This window comes from Wyeomyia smithii, chromosome 2, assembly GCF_029784165.1.
Source record: "Wyeomyia smithii strain HCP4-BCI-WySm-NY-G18 chromosome 2, ASM2978416v1, whole genome shotgun sequence".
NCBI classification, from domain to species: Eukaryota; Metazoa; Arthropoda; class Insecta; order Diptera; family Culicidae; genus Wyeomyia; species Wyeomyia smithii.
The window spans coordinates 39574800-39589402 of record NC_073695.1 but is presented as its reverse complement, the minus strand read 5'-3'; the positions used below and the strand labels follow the sequence as shown (position 1 = coordinate 39589402).

The 14603-nt window shown below is 44.5% G+C and overlaps 1 protein-coding gene across 1 annotated transcript in view; it reads left to right on the top strand.

Annotated features, from left to right (window-relative positions):
- Nucleotides 1–14603, top strand: part of LOC129721455 (titin-like) — a 46526-nt gene that overhangs the window by 13514 nt on the left and 18409 nt on the right. The window contains exon 8 of the mRNA XM_055674012.1: nt 14258–14476. Coding sequence (XP_055529987.1) covers nt 14258–14476 — 219 coding nt within the window. The remainder of the gene's footprint in view (nt 1–14257; nt 14477–14603) is intronic.

Sequence of the window (14603 nt, the reverse complement as noted above, 5' to 3'; positions counted from 1 at the left end):
GATATTCCGTTCGAGGAGGTGACTGAGTTCAAGCCTTCCCGTACTGAACCTCAAGAAGCCATTGTCGAAGAACTTCCTGAAGAGGTTAAAGTGACAGAAGTTATCACCGAAGAAGGCAAGCCAAAGAAACAAGTTGTCAAGAAGCGCGTCATTAAGAAGATGGCAGGCAAGAAGGAACAAGTCACCGAGATCATCACTGTCCAAGAAGATGATCAACTTCCCCAGACAACTGTAACTGTTACCGAATCGGATATTCCGTTCGAGGAGGTGACTGAGTTCAAGCCTTCCCGTATTGAACCTCAAGAAGCCATTGTCGAAGAACTTCCTGAAGAGGTTGAAGTGACTGAAGTCATCACCGAAGAAGGCAAGCCAAAGAAACAAGTTGTCAAGAAGCGCGTCATTAAGAAGAAGGCAGGCAAGAAGGAACAAGTAACCGAGATCGTCACTGTCCAAGAAGATGATCAACTTCCCCAGACAACTGTAACTGTTACCGAATCGGATATTCCATTTGAGGAGGTGACTGAGTTCAAGCCTTCCCGTATTGAACCTCAAGAAGCCATTGTCGAAGAACTTCCTGAAGAGGTTAAAGTGACAGAAGTCATCACCGAAGAAGGCAAGCCAAAGAAACAAGTTGTCAAGAAGCGCGTCATTAAGAAGAAGGCAGGCAAGAAGGAACAAGTCACCGAGATCGTCACTGTCCAAGAAGATGATCAACTTCCCCAGACAACTGTAACTGTTACCGAATCGGATATTCCATTTGAGGAGGTGACTGACTTCAAGCCTTCCCGTATTGAACCTCAAGAAGCCATTGTCGAAGAACTTCCTGAAGAGGTTAAAGTGACTGAAGTTATCACCGAAGAAGGCAAGCCAAAGAAACAAGTTGTCAAGAAGCGCGTCATTAAGAAGAAGGCAGGCAAGAAGGAAAAAGTCACCGAGATCGTCACTGTCCAAGAAGATGATCAACTTCCTCAGACAACTGTAACTGTTACCGAATCGGATATTCCATTTGAGGAGGTGACTGAGTTCAAGCCTTCCCGTATTGAACCTCAAGAAGCCATTGTCGAAGAACTTCCTGAAGAGGTTAAAGTGACTGAAGTTATCACCGTAGAAGGCAAGCCAAAGAAACAAGTAGTCAAGAAGCGCGTCATTAAGAAGAAGGCAGGCAAGAAGGAACAAGTCACCGAGATCGTCACTGTCCAAGAAGATGACCAACTTCCTCAGACAACTGTAACTGTTACCGAATCGGATATTCCATTTGAGGAGGTGACTGAGTTCAAGCCTTCCCGTATTGAACCTCATGAAGCCATTGTCGAAGAACTTCCTGAAGAGGTTAAAGTGACTGAAGTTATCACCGAAGAAGGCAAGCCAAAGAAACAAGTTGTCAAGAAGCGCGTCATTAAGAAGAAGGCAGGCAAGAAGGAACAAGTCACCGAGATCGTCACTGTCCAAGAAGATGATCAACTTCCCCAGACAACTGTAACTGTTACCGAATCGGATATTCCGTTCGAGGAGGTGACTGAGTTCAAGCCTTCCCGTATTGAACCTCAAGAAGCCATTGTCCATGAACTTCCTGAAGAGGTTAAAGTGACTGAAGTTATCACCGAAGAAGGCAAGCCAAAGAAACAAGTTGTCAAGAAGCGCGTCATTAAGAAGAAGGCAGGCAAGAAGGAACAAGTCACCGAGATCGTCACTGTCCAAGAAGATGATCAACTTCCTCAGACAACTGTAACTGTTACCGAATCGGATATTCCGTTCGAGGAGGTGACTGAGTTCAAGCCTTCCCGTATTGAACCTCAAGAAGCCATTGTCGAAGAACTTCCTGAAGAGGTTAAAGTGACTGAAGTCATCACCAAAGAAGGCAAGCCGAAGAAACAAGTTGTCAAGAAGCGCGTCATTAAGAAGAAGGCAGGCAAGAAGGAACAAGTCACCGAGATCGTCACTGTCCAAGAAGATGATCAACTTCCTCAGACAACTGTAACTGTTACCGAATCGGATATTCCATTTGAGGAGGTGACTGAGTTCAAGCCTTCCCGTATTGAACCTCAAGAAGCCATTGTCGAAGAACTTCCTGAAGAGGTTAAAGTGACTGAAGTTATCACCGAAGAAGGCAAGCCAAAGAAACAAGTTGTCAAGAAGCGCGTCATTAAGAAGAAAGCAGGCAAGAAGGAACAAGTCACCGAGATCGTCACTGTCCAAGAAGATGATCAACTTCCCCAGACAACTGTAACTGTTACCGAATCGGATATTCCATTTGAGGAGGTGACTGACTTCAAGCCTTCCCGTATTGAACCTCAAGAAGCCATTGTCGAAGAACTTCCTGAAGAGGTTAAAGTGACTGAAGTTATCACCGAAGAAGGCAAGCCAAAGAAACAAGTTGTCAAGAAGCGCGTCATTAAGAAGAAGGCAGGCAAGAAGGAACAAGTCACCGAGATCGTCACTGTCCAAGAAGATGATCAACTTCCCCAGACAACTGTAACTGTTACCGAATCGGATATTCCATTTGAGGAGGTGACTGACTTCAAGCCTTCCCGTATTGAACCTCAAGAAGCCATTGTCGAAGAACTTCCTGAAGAGGTTAAAGTGACTGAAGTTATCACCGAAGAAGGCAAGCCAAAGAAACAAGTTGTCAAGAAGCGCGTCATTAAGAAGAAGGCAGGCAAGAAGGAACAAGTCACCGAGATCGTCACTGTCCAAGAAGATGATCAACTTCCCCAGACAACTGTAACTGTTACCGAATCGGATATTCCGTTCGAGGAGGTGACTGAGTTCAAGCCTTCCCGTATTGAACCTCAAGAAGCCATTGTCAATGAACTTCCTGAAGAGGTTAAAGTGACTGAAGTTATCACCGAAGAAGGCAAGCCAAAGAAACAAGTTGTCAAGAAGCGCGTCATTAAGAAGAAGGCAGGCAAGAAGGAACAAGTCACCGAGATCGTCACTGTCCAAGAAGATGATCAACTTCCTCAGACAACTGTAACTGTTACCGAATCGGATATTCCGTTCGAGGAGGTGACTGAGTTCAAGCCTTCCCGTATTGAACCTCAAGAAGCCATTGTCGAAGAACTTCCTGAAGAGGTTAAAGTGACTGAAGTCATCACCAAAGAAGGCAAGCCAAAGAAACAAGTTGTCAAGAAGCGCGTCATTAAGAAGAAGGCAGGCAAGAAGGAACAAGTCACCGAGATCGTCACTGTCCAAGAAGATGATCAACTTCCTCAGACAACTGTAGCTGTTACCGAATCGGATATTCCATTTGAGGAGGTGACTGAGTTCAAGCCTTCCCGTATTGAACCTCAAGAAGCCATTGTCGAAGAACTTCCTGAAGAGGTTAAAGTGACTGAAGTTATCACCGAAGAAGGCAAGCCAAAGAAACAAGTTGTCAAGAAGCGCGTCATTAAGAAGAAAGCAGGCAAGAAGGAACAAGTCACCACGATCGTCACTGTCCAAGAAGATGATCAACTTCCCCAGACAACTGTAACTGTTAATGAATCGGATATTCGATTTGAGGAGGTGACTGAGTTCAAGCCTTCCCGTATTGAACCTCAAGAAGCCATTGTCGAAGAACTTCCTGAAGAGGTTGAAGTGACAGAAGTCATCACCGAAGAAGGCAAGCCAAAGAAACAAGTTGTCAAGAAGCGCGTCATTAAAAAGAAGGCAGGCAAGAAGGAACAAGTCACCGAGATCGTCACTGTCCAAGAAGATGATCAACTTCCCCAGACAACTGTAACTGTTACCGAATCGGATATTCCATTTGAGGAGGTGACTGAGTTCAAGCCTTCCCGTATTGAACCTCAAGAAGCCACTGTCGAAGAACTTCCTGAAGAGGTTAAAGTGACTGAAGTCATCACCGAAGAAGGAAAGCCAAAGAAACAAGTTGTCAAGAAGCGCGTCATTAAGAAGAAGGCAGGCAAGAAGGAACAAGTCACCGAGATCGTCACTGTCCAAGAAGATGATCAACTTCCTCAGACAACTGTAACTGTTACCGAATCGGATATTCCGTTCGAGGAGGTGACTGAGTTCAAGCCTTCCCGTATTGAACCTCAAGAAGCCATTGTCGAAGAACTTCCTGAAGAGGTTAAAGTGACTGAAGTTATCACCGAAGAAGGCAAGCCAAAGAAACAAGTTGTCAAGAAGCGCGTCATTAAAAAGAAGGCAGGCAAGAAGGAACAAGTCACCGAGATCGTCACTGTCCAAGAAGATGATCAACTTCCCCAGACAACTGTAACTGTTACCGAATCGGATATTCCATTCGAGGAGGTGACTGAGTTCAAGCCTTCCCGTATTGAACCTCAAGAAGCCATTGTCGAAGAACTTCCTGAAGAGGTTAAAGTGACTGAAGTTATCACCGAAGAAGGCAAGCCAAAGAAACAAGTTGTCAAGAAGCGCGTCATTAAGAAGAAGGCAGGCAAGAAGGAGCAAGTCACCGAGATCGTCACTGTCCAAGAAGATGATCATCTTCCTCAGACAACTGTAACTGTTACCGAATCGGATATTCCGTTTGAGGAGGTGACTGAGTTCAAGCCTTCATGTATTGAACCTCAAGAAGCCATTGTCGAAGAACTTCCTGAAGAGGTTAAAGTGACTGAAGTTATCACCGAAGAAGGCAAGCCAAAGAAACAAGTTGTCAAGAAGCGCGTCATTAAGAAGAAGGCAGGCAAGAAGGAACAAGTCACCGAGATCGTCACTGTCCAAGAAGATGATCAACTTCCCCAGACAACTGTAACTGTTACCGAATCGGATATTCCATTCGAGGAGGTGACTGAGTTCAAGCCTTCCCGTATTGAACCTCAAGAAGCCATTGTCGAAGAACTCCCTGAAGAGGTTAAAGTGACTGAAGTCATCACCGAAGAAGGCAAGCCAAAGAAACAAGTTGTCAAGAAGCGCGTTATTAAGAAGAAGGCAGGCAAGAAGGAACAAGTCACCGAGATCGTCACTGTCCAAGAAGATGATCAACTTCCTCAGACAACTGTAACTGTTACCGAATCGGATATTCCATTTGAGGAGGTGACTGAGTTCAAGCCTTCCCGTATTGAACCTCAAGAAGCCATTGTCGAAGAACTTCCTGAAGAGGTTAAAGTGACTGAAGTTATCACCGAAGAAGGCAAGCCAAAGAAACAAGTTGTCAAGAAGCGTGTCATTAAAAAGAAGGCAGGCAAGAAGGAACAAGTCACCGAGATCGTCACTGTCCAAGAAGATGATCAACTTCCCCAGACAACTGTAACTGTTACCGAATCGGATATTCCGTTCGAGGAGGTGACTGAGTTCAAGCCTTCCCGTATTGAACCTCAAGAAACCATTGTCCATGAACTTCCTGAAGAGGTTAAAGTGACTGAAGTCATCACCGAAGAAGGCAAGCCAAAGAAACAAGTTGTCAAGAAGCGCGTCATTAAGAAGAAGGCAGGCAAGAAGGAGCAAATCACCGAGATCGTCACTGTCCAAGAAGATGATCAACTTCCTCAGACAACTGTAACTGTTACCGAATCGGATATTCCATTTGGGGAGGTGACTGAGTTCAAGCCTTCCCGTATTGAACCTCAAGAAGCCATTGTCGAAGAACTTCCTGAAGAGGTTAAAGTGACTGAAGTTATCACCGAAGAAGGCAAGCCAAAGAAACAAGTTGTCAAGAAGCGCGTCATTAAGAAGAAGGCAGGCAAGAAGGAACAAGTCACCGAGATCGTCACTGTCCAAGAAGATGATCAACTTCCTCAGACAACTGTAACTGTTACCGAATCGGATATTCCGTTCGAGGAGGTGACTGAGTTCAAGCCTTCCCGTATTGAACCTCAAGAAGCCATTGTCGAAGAACTTCCTGAAGAGGTTAAAGTGACTGAAGTTATCACCGAAGAAGGCAAGCCAAAGAAACAAGTTGTCAAGAAGCGCGTCATTAAGAAGAAGGCAGGCAAGAAGGAACAAGTCACCGAGATCGTCACTGTCCAAGAAGATGATCAACTTCCCCAGACAACTGTAACTGTTACCGAATCGGATATTCCATTTGAGGAGGTGACTGAGTTCAAGCCTTCCCGTATTGAACCTCAAGAAGCCATTGTCGAAGAACTTCCTGAAGAGGTTAAAGTGACTGAAGTTATCACCGAAGAAGGCAAGCCAAAGAAACAAGTTGTCAAGAAGCGCGTCATTAAGAAGAAGGCAGGCAAGAAGGAACAAGTCACCGAGATCGTCACTGTCCAAGAAGATGATCAACTTCCTCAGACAACTGTAACTGTTACCGAATCGGATATTCCGTTCGAGGAGGTGACTGAGTTCAAGCCTTCCCGTATTGAACCTCAAGAAGCCATTGTCGAAGAACTTCCTGAAGAGGTTAAAGTGACTGAAGTCATCACCGAAGAAGGCAAGCCAAAGAAACAAGTTGTCAAGAAGCGCGTCATTAAGAAGAAGGCAGGCAAGAAGGAACAAGTAACCGAGATCGTCACTGTCCAAGAAGATGATCAACTTCCCCAGACAACTGTAACTGTTACCGAATCGGATATTCCATTTGAGGAGGTGACTGAGTTCAAGCCTTCCCGTATTGAACCTCAAGAAGCCATTGTCCATGAACTTCCTGAAGAGGTTAAAGTGACTGAAGTCATCACCGAAGAAGGCAAGCCAAAGAAACAAGTTGTCAAGAAGCGCGTCATTAAGAAGAAGGCAGGCAAGAAGGAGCAAATCACCGAGATCGTCACTGTCCAAGAAGATGATCAACTTCCTCAGACAACTGTAACTATTACCGAATCGGATATTCCATTTGGGGAGGTGACTGAGTTCAAGCCTTCCCGTATTGAACCTCAAGAAGCCATTGTCCATGAACTTCCTGAAGAGGTTAAAGTGACTGAAGTTATCACCGAAGAAGGCAAGCCAAAGAAACAAGTTGTCAAGAAGCGCGTCATTAAGAAGAAGGCAGGCAAGAAGGAACAAGTCACCGAGATCGTCACTGTCCAAGAAGATGATCAACTTCCCCAGACAACTGTAACTGTTACCGAATCGGATATTCCATTCGAGGAGGTGACTGAGTTCAAGCCTTCCCGTATTGAACCTCAAGAAGCCATTGTCGAAGAACTTCCTGAAGAGGTTAAAGTGACTGAAGTTATCACCGAAGAAGGCAAGCCAAAGAAACAAGTTGTCAAGAAGCGCGTCATTAAGAAGAAGGCAGGCAAGAAGGAACAAGTCACCGAGATCGTCACTGTCCAAGAAGATGATCAACTTCCTCAGACAACTGTAACTGTTACCGAATCGGATATTCCGTTCGAGGAGGTGACTGAGTTCAAGCCTTCCCGTATTAAACCTCAAGAAGCCATTGTCGAAGAACTTCCTGAAGAGGTTAAAGTGACTGAAGTTATCACCGAAGAAGGCAAGCCAAAGAAACAAGTTGTCAAGAAGCGCGTCATTAAGAAGAAGGCAGGCAAGAAGGAACAAGTCACCGAGATCGTCACTGTCCAAGAAGATGATCAACTTCCCCAGACAACTGTAACTGTTACCGAATCGGATATTCCATTCGAGGAGGTGACTGAGTTCAAGCCTTCCCGTATTGAACCTCAAGAAGCCATTGTCGAAGAACTTCCTGAAGTGGTTAAAGTGACTGAAGTTATCACCGAAGAAGGTAAGCCAAAGAAACAAGTTGTCAAGAAGCGCGTCATTAAGAAGAAGGCAGGCAAGAAGGAGCAAGTCACCGAGATCGTCACTGTCCAAGAAGATGATCATCTTCCTCAGACAACTGTAACTGTTACCGAATCGGATATTCCATTTGAGGAGGTGACTGAGTTCAAGCCTTCATGTATTGAACCTCAACAAGCCATTGTCGAAGAACTTCCTGAAGAGGTTAAAGTGACTGAAGTTATCACCGAAGAAGGCAAGCCAAAGAAACATGTTGTCAAGAAGCGCGTCATTAAGAAGAAGGCAGGCAAGAAGGAACAAGTCACCGAGATCGTCACTGTCCAAGAAGATGATCAACTACCTCAGACAACTATAACTGTTACCGAATCGGATATTCCATTTGAGGGGATGACTGAGTTCAAGCCTTCCCGTATTGAACCTCAAGAAGCCATTGTCCATGAACTTCCTGAAGAGGTTAAAGTGACCGAAGTCATCACCGAAGAAGGCAAGCCAAAGAAACAAGTTGTCAAGAAGCGCGTCATTAAAAAGAAGGCAGGCAAGAAGGAACAAGTCACCGAGATCGTCACTGTCCAAGAAGATGATCAACTTTCCCAGACAACTGTAACTGTTACCGAATCGGATATTCCGTTCGAGGAGGTGACTGAGTTCAAGCCTTCCCGTATTGAACCTCAAGAAGCCATTGTCGAAGAACTTCCTGAAGAGGTTAAAGTGACAGAAGTCATCACCGAAGAAGGCAAGCCAAAGAAACAAGTTGTCAAGAAGCGCGTCATTAAGAAGAAGGCAGGCAAGAAGGAACAAGTCACCGAGATCGTCACTGTCCAAGAAGATAATCAACTTCCTCAGACAACTGTAACTGTTACCGAATCGGATATTCCGTTCGAGGAGGTGACTGAGTTCAAGCCTTCCCGTATTGAACCTCAAGAAGCCATTGTCGAAGAACTTCCTGAAGAGGTTAAAGTGACCGAAGTCATCACCGAAGAAGGCAAGCCAAAGAAACAAGTTGTCAAGAAGCGCGTCATTAAGAAGAAGGCAGGCAAGAAGGAACAAGTCACCGAGATCGTCACTGTCCAAGAAGATGATCAACTTCCTCAGACAACTGTAACTGTTACCGAATCGGATATTCCATTTGAGGAGGTGACTGAGTTCAAGCCTTCCCGTATTGAACCTCAAGAAGCCATTGTCGAAGAACTTCCTGAAGAGGTTAAAGTGACTGAAGTTATCACCGAAGAAGGCAAGCCAAAGAAACAAGTTGTCAAGAAGCGCGTCATTAAGAAGAAGGCAGGCAAGAAGGAACAAGTCACCGAGATCGTCACTGTCCAAGAAGATGATCAACTTCCTCAGACAACTGTAACTGTTACCGAATCGGATATTCCATTTGAGGAGGTGACTGAGTTCAAGCCTTCCCGTATTGAACCTCAAGAAGCCATTGTCGAAGAACTTCCTGAAGAGGTTAAAGTGACTGAAGTTATCACCGAAGAAGGCAAGCCAAAGAAACAAGTTGTCAAGAAGCGCGTTATTAAGAAGAAGGCAGGCAAGAAGGAACAAGTCACCGAGATCGTCACTGTCCAAGAAGATGATCAACTTCCTCAGACAACTGTAACTGTTACCGAATCGGATATTCCATTTGAGGAGGTGACTGAGTTCAAGCCTTCCCGTATTGAACCTCAAGAAGCCATTGTCGAAGAACTCCCTGAAGAGGTTAAAGTGACTGAAGTCATCACCGAAGAAGGCAAGCTAAAGAAACAAGTTGTCAAGAAGCGCGTCATTAAGAAGAAGGCAGGCAAGAAGGAACAAGTCACCGAGATCGTCACTGTCCAAGAAGATGATCAACTTCCTCAGACAACTGTAACTGTTACCGAATCGGATATTCCATTTGAGGAGGTGACTGAGTTCAAGCCTTCCCGTATTGAACCTCAAGAAGCCATTGTCGAAGAACTTCCTGAAGAGGTTAAAGTGACTGAAGTTATCACCGAAGAAGGCAAGTCAAAGAAACAAGTTGTCAAGAAGCGCGTCATTAAGAAGAAGGCAGGCAAGAAGGAACAAGTCACCGAGATCGTCACTGTCCAAGAAGATGATCAACTTCCTCAGACAACTGTAACTGTTACCGAATCGGATATTCCATTTGAGGAGGTGACTGAGTTCAAGCCTTCCCGTATTGAACCTCAAGAAGCCATTGTCGAAGAACTTCCTGAAGAGGTTAAAGTGACTGAAGTTATCACCGAAGAAGGCAAGCCAAAGAAACAAGTTGTCAAGAAGCGCGTCATTAAGAAGAAGGCAGGCAAGAAGGAACAAGTCACCGAGATCGTCACTGTCCAAGAAGATGATCAACTTCCTCAGACAACTGTAACTGTTACCGAATCGGATATTCCATTTGAGGAGGTGACTGAGTTCAAGCCTTCCCGTATTGAACCTCAAGAAGCCATTGTCGAAGAACTTCCTGAAGAGGTTAAAGTGACTGAAGTTATCACCGAAGAAGGCAAGCCAAAGAAACAAGTTGTCAAGAAGCGCGTCATTAAGAAGAAGGCAGGCAAGAAGGAACAAGTCACCGAGATCGTCACTGTCCAAGAAGATGATCAACTTCCTCAGACAACTGTAACTGTTACCGAATCGGATATTCCGTTCGAGGAGGTGACTGAGTTCAAGCCTTCCCGTATTGAACCTCAAGAAGCCATTGTCGAAGAACTTCCTGAAGAGGTTAAAGTGACTGAAGTTATCACCGAAGAAGGCAAGCCAAAGAAACAAGTTGTCAAGAAGCGCGTCATTAAGAAGAAGACAGGCAAGAAGGAACAAGTCACCGAGATCGTCACTGTCCAAGAAGATGATCAACTTCCTCAGACAACTGTAACTGTTACCGAATCGGATATTCCATTTGAGAAGGTGACTGAGTTCAAGCCTTCCCGTATTGAACCTCAAGAAGCCATTGTCGAAGAACTCCCTGAAGAGGTTAAAGTGACTGAAGTCATCACCGAAGAAGGCAAGCCAAAGAAACAAGTTGTCAAGAAGCGCGTTATTAAGAAGAAGGCAGGCAAGAAGGAACAAGTCACCGAGATCGTCACTGTCCAAGAAGATGATCAACTTCCTCAGACAACTGTAACTGTTACCGAATCGGATATTCCATTTGAGGAGGTGACTGAGTTCAAGCCTTCCCGTATTGAACCTCAAGAAGCCATTGTCGAAGAACTTCCTGAAGAGGTTAAAGTGACTGAAGTTATCACCGAAGAAGGCAAGCCAAAGAAACAAGTTGTCAAGAAGCGCGTTATTAAGAAGAAGGCAGGCAAGAAGGAACAAGTCACCGAGATCGTCACTGTCCAAGAAGATGATCAACTTCCTCAGACAACTGTAACTGTTACCGAATCGGATATTCCATTTGAGGAGGTGACTGAGTTCAAGCCTTCCCGTATTGAACCTCAAGAAGCCATTGTCGAAGAACTCCCTGAAGAGGTTAAAGTGACTGAAGTCATCACCGAAGAAGGCAAGCTAAAGAAACAAGTTGTCAAGAAGCGCGTCATTAAGAAGAAGGCAGGCAAGAAGGAACAAGTCACCGAGATCGTCACTGTCCAAGAAGATGATCAACTTCCTCAGACAACTGTAACTGTTACCGAATCGGATATTCCATTTGAGGAGGTGACTGAGTTCAAGCCTTCCCGTATTGAACCTCAAGAAGCCATTGTCGAAGAACTTCCTGAAGAGGTTAAAGTGACTGAAGTTATCACCGAAGAAGGCAAGTCAAAGAAACAAGTTGTCAAGAAGCGCGTCATTAAGAAGAAGGCAGGCAAGAAGGAACAAGTCACCGAGATCGTCACTGTCCAAGAAGATGATCAACTTCCTCAGACAACTGTAACTGTTACCGAATCGGATATTCCATTTGAGGAGGTGACTGAGTTCAAGCCTTCCCGTATTGAACCTCAAGAAGCCATTGTCGAAGAACTTCCTGAAGAGGTTAAAGTGACTGAAGTTATCACCGAAGAAGGCAAGCCAAAGAAACAAGTTGTCAAGAAGCGCGTCATTAAGAAGAAGGCAGGCAAGAAGGAACAAGTCACCGAGATCGTCACTGTCCAAGAAGATGATCAACTTCCTCAGACAACTGTAACTGTTACCGAATCGGATATTCCATTTGAGGAGGTGACTGAGTTCAAGCCTTCCCGTATTGAACCTCAAGAAGCCATTGTCGAAGAACTTCCTGAAGAGGTTAAAGTGACTGAAGTTATCACCGAAGAAGGCAAGCCAAAGAAACAAGTTGTCAAGAAGCGCGTCATTAAGAAGAAGGCAGGCAAGAAGGAACAAGTCACCGAGATCGTCACTGTCCAAGAAGATGATCAACTTCCTCAGACAACTGTAACTGTTACCGAATCGGATATTCCGTTCGAGGAGGTGACTGAGTTCAAGCCTTCCCGTATTGAACCTCAAGAAGCCATTGTCGAAGAACTTCCTGAAGAGGTTAAAGTGACTGAAGTTATCACCGAAGAAGGCAAGCCAAAGAAACAAGTTGTCAAGAAGCGCGTCATTAAGAAGAAGACAGGCAAGAAGGAACAAGTCACCGAGATCGTCACTGTCCAAGAAGATGATCAACTTCCTCAGACAACTGTAACTGTTACCGAATCGGATATTCCATTTGAGAAGGTGACTGAGTTCAAGCCTTCCCGTATTGAACCTCAAGAAGCCATTGTCGAAGAACTCCCTGAAGAGGTTAAAGTGACTGAAGTCATCACCGAAGAAGGCAAGCCAAAGAAACAAGTTGTCAAGAAGCGCGTTATTAAGAAGAAGGCAGGCAAGAAGGAACAAGTCACCGAGATCGTCACTGTCCAAGAAGATGATCAACTTCCTCAGACAACTGTAACTGTTACCGAATCGGATATTCCATTTGAGGAGGTGACTGAGTTCAAGCCTTCCCGTATTGAACCTCAAGAAGCCATTGTCGAAGAACTTCCTGAAGAGGTTAAAGTGACTGAAGTTATCACCGAAGAAGGCAAGCCAAAGAAACAAGTTGTCAAGAAGCGCGTCATTAAGAAGAAGGCAGGCAAGAAGGAACAAGTCACCGAGATCGTCACTGTCCAAGAAGATGATCAACTTCCTCAGACAACTGTAACTGTTACCGAATCGGATATTCCATTTGAGGAGGTGACTGAGTTCAAGCCTTCCCGTATTGAACCTCAAGAAGCCATTGTCGAAGAACTTCCTGAAGAGGTTAAAGTGACTGAAGTTATCACCGAAGAAGGCAAGCCAAAGAAACAAGTTGTCAAGAAGCGCGTTATTAAGAAGAAGGCAGGCAAGAAGGAGCAAGTCACCGAGATCGTCACTGTCCAAGAAGATGATCAACTTCCTCAGACAACTGTAACTGTTACCGAATCGGATATTCCATTTGAGGAGGTGACTGAGTTCAAGCCTTCCCGTATTGAACCTCAAGAAGCCATTGTCGAAGAACTTCCTGAAGAGGTTAAAGTGACTGAAGTCATCACCGAAAAAGGCAAGCCAAAGAAACAAGTTGTCAAGAAGCGCGTCATTAAGAAGAAGGCAGGCAAGAAGGAACAAGTCACCGAGATCGTCACTGTCCAAGAAGATGATCAACTTCCTCAGACAACTGTAACTGTTACCGAATCGGATATTCCATTTGAGGAGGTGACTGAGTTCAAGCCTTCCCGTATTGAACCTGAAGAAGCCATTGTCGAAGAACTTCCTGAAGAGGTTAAAGTGACTGAAGTCATCACCGAAGAAGGCAAGCCTAAGAAACAAGTTGTCAAGAAGCGCGTCATTAAGAAGAAGGCAGGCAAGAAGGAACAAGTCACCGAAATCGTCACTGTCCAAGAAGATGATCAACTTCCTCAGACAACTGTAACTGTTACCGAATCGGATATTCCATTTGAGGAGGTGACTGAGTTCAAGCCTTCCCGTATTGAACCTCAAGAAGCCATTGTCGAAGAACTTCCTGAAGAAGTTAAAGTGACTGAAGTTATCACCGAAGAAGGCAAGCCAAAGAAACAAGATGTCAAGAAGCGCGTCATTAAAAAGAAGGCAGGCAAGAAGGAACAAGTCACCGAGATCGTCACTGTCCAAGAAGATGATCAACTTCCCCAGACAACTGTAACTGTTACCGAATCGAATATTCCGTTCGAGGAGGTGACTGAGTTCAAGCCTTCCCGTATTGAACCTCAAGAAGCCATTGTCGAAGAACTTCCTGAAGAGGTTAAAGTGACTGAAGTTATCACCGAAGAAGGCAAGCCAAAGAAACAAGTTGTCAAGAAGCGCGTCATTAAGAAGATGACAGGCAAGAAGGAACAAGTCACCGAGATCGTCACTGTCCAAGAAGATGATCAACTTCCCCAGACAACTGTAACTATTACCGAATCGGATATTCCGTTCGAGGAGGTGACTGAATTCAAGCCTTCTCGACTCGAACCTCAAGAAGCCATTGTCCACGAACTTCCAGAAAAGATCAAATCTGCAGATGTATCTGACAAGCCACAGAAACGAGTTATTAAGAAACAATCCAAAAAGAAACTCCCCAAAGAGGTCGTATCCGAAAATCTTACACATACACAAACACCCACACAAACACAAGAATCAGCAATTGAATATAATGGTAAGACACAACACTTTCACTCATCCTATCATCTTTATCCTCCAAACCAAACTTGGTACACTACATATAATCTCATTATAGATGCTGAAACACAAGAACACACTACTCCAATTTTTGTCACAACATTCGAAACATGTACAGATGACAAACAAACATACATAAAGTCTACAAACAAGAAAATAACCGAAACTAGAGGTGTGGTTATGGAAGAATCTTTGAGCGATGAAGATACATTACCAATGCCCCCATCTTTTCCTGGAGTTCAAATCGAGGAAATTGTAGATAGTCAACTAGTAACAGGTATGATTGTAACCTTATTAGCTTTGACAATAATTTTTCGTATCATATTTTATGTGTACCATTAATGTGCATTTTATGATTCATAAATTGACTGGATTCCGCTTTATCATGTTTTTAATATTTGTAC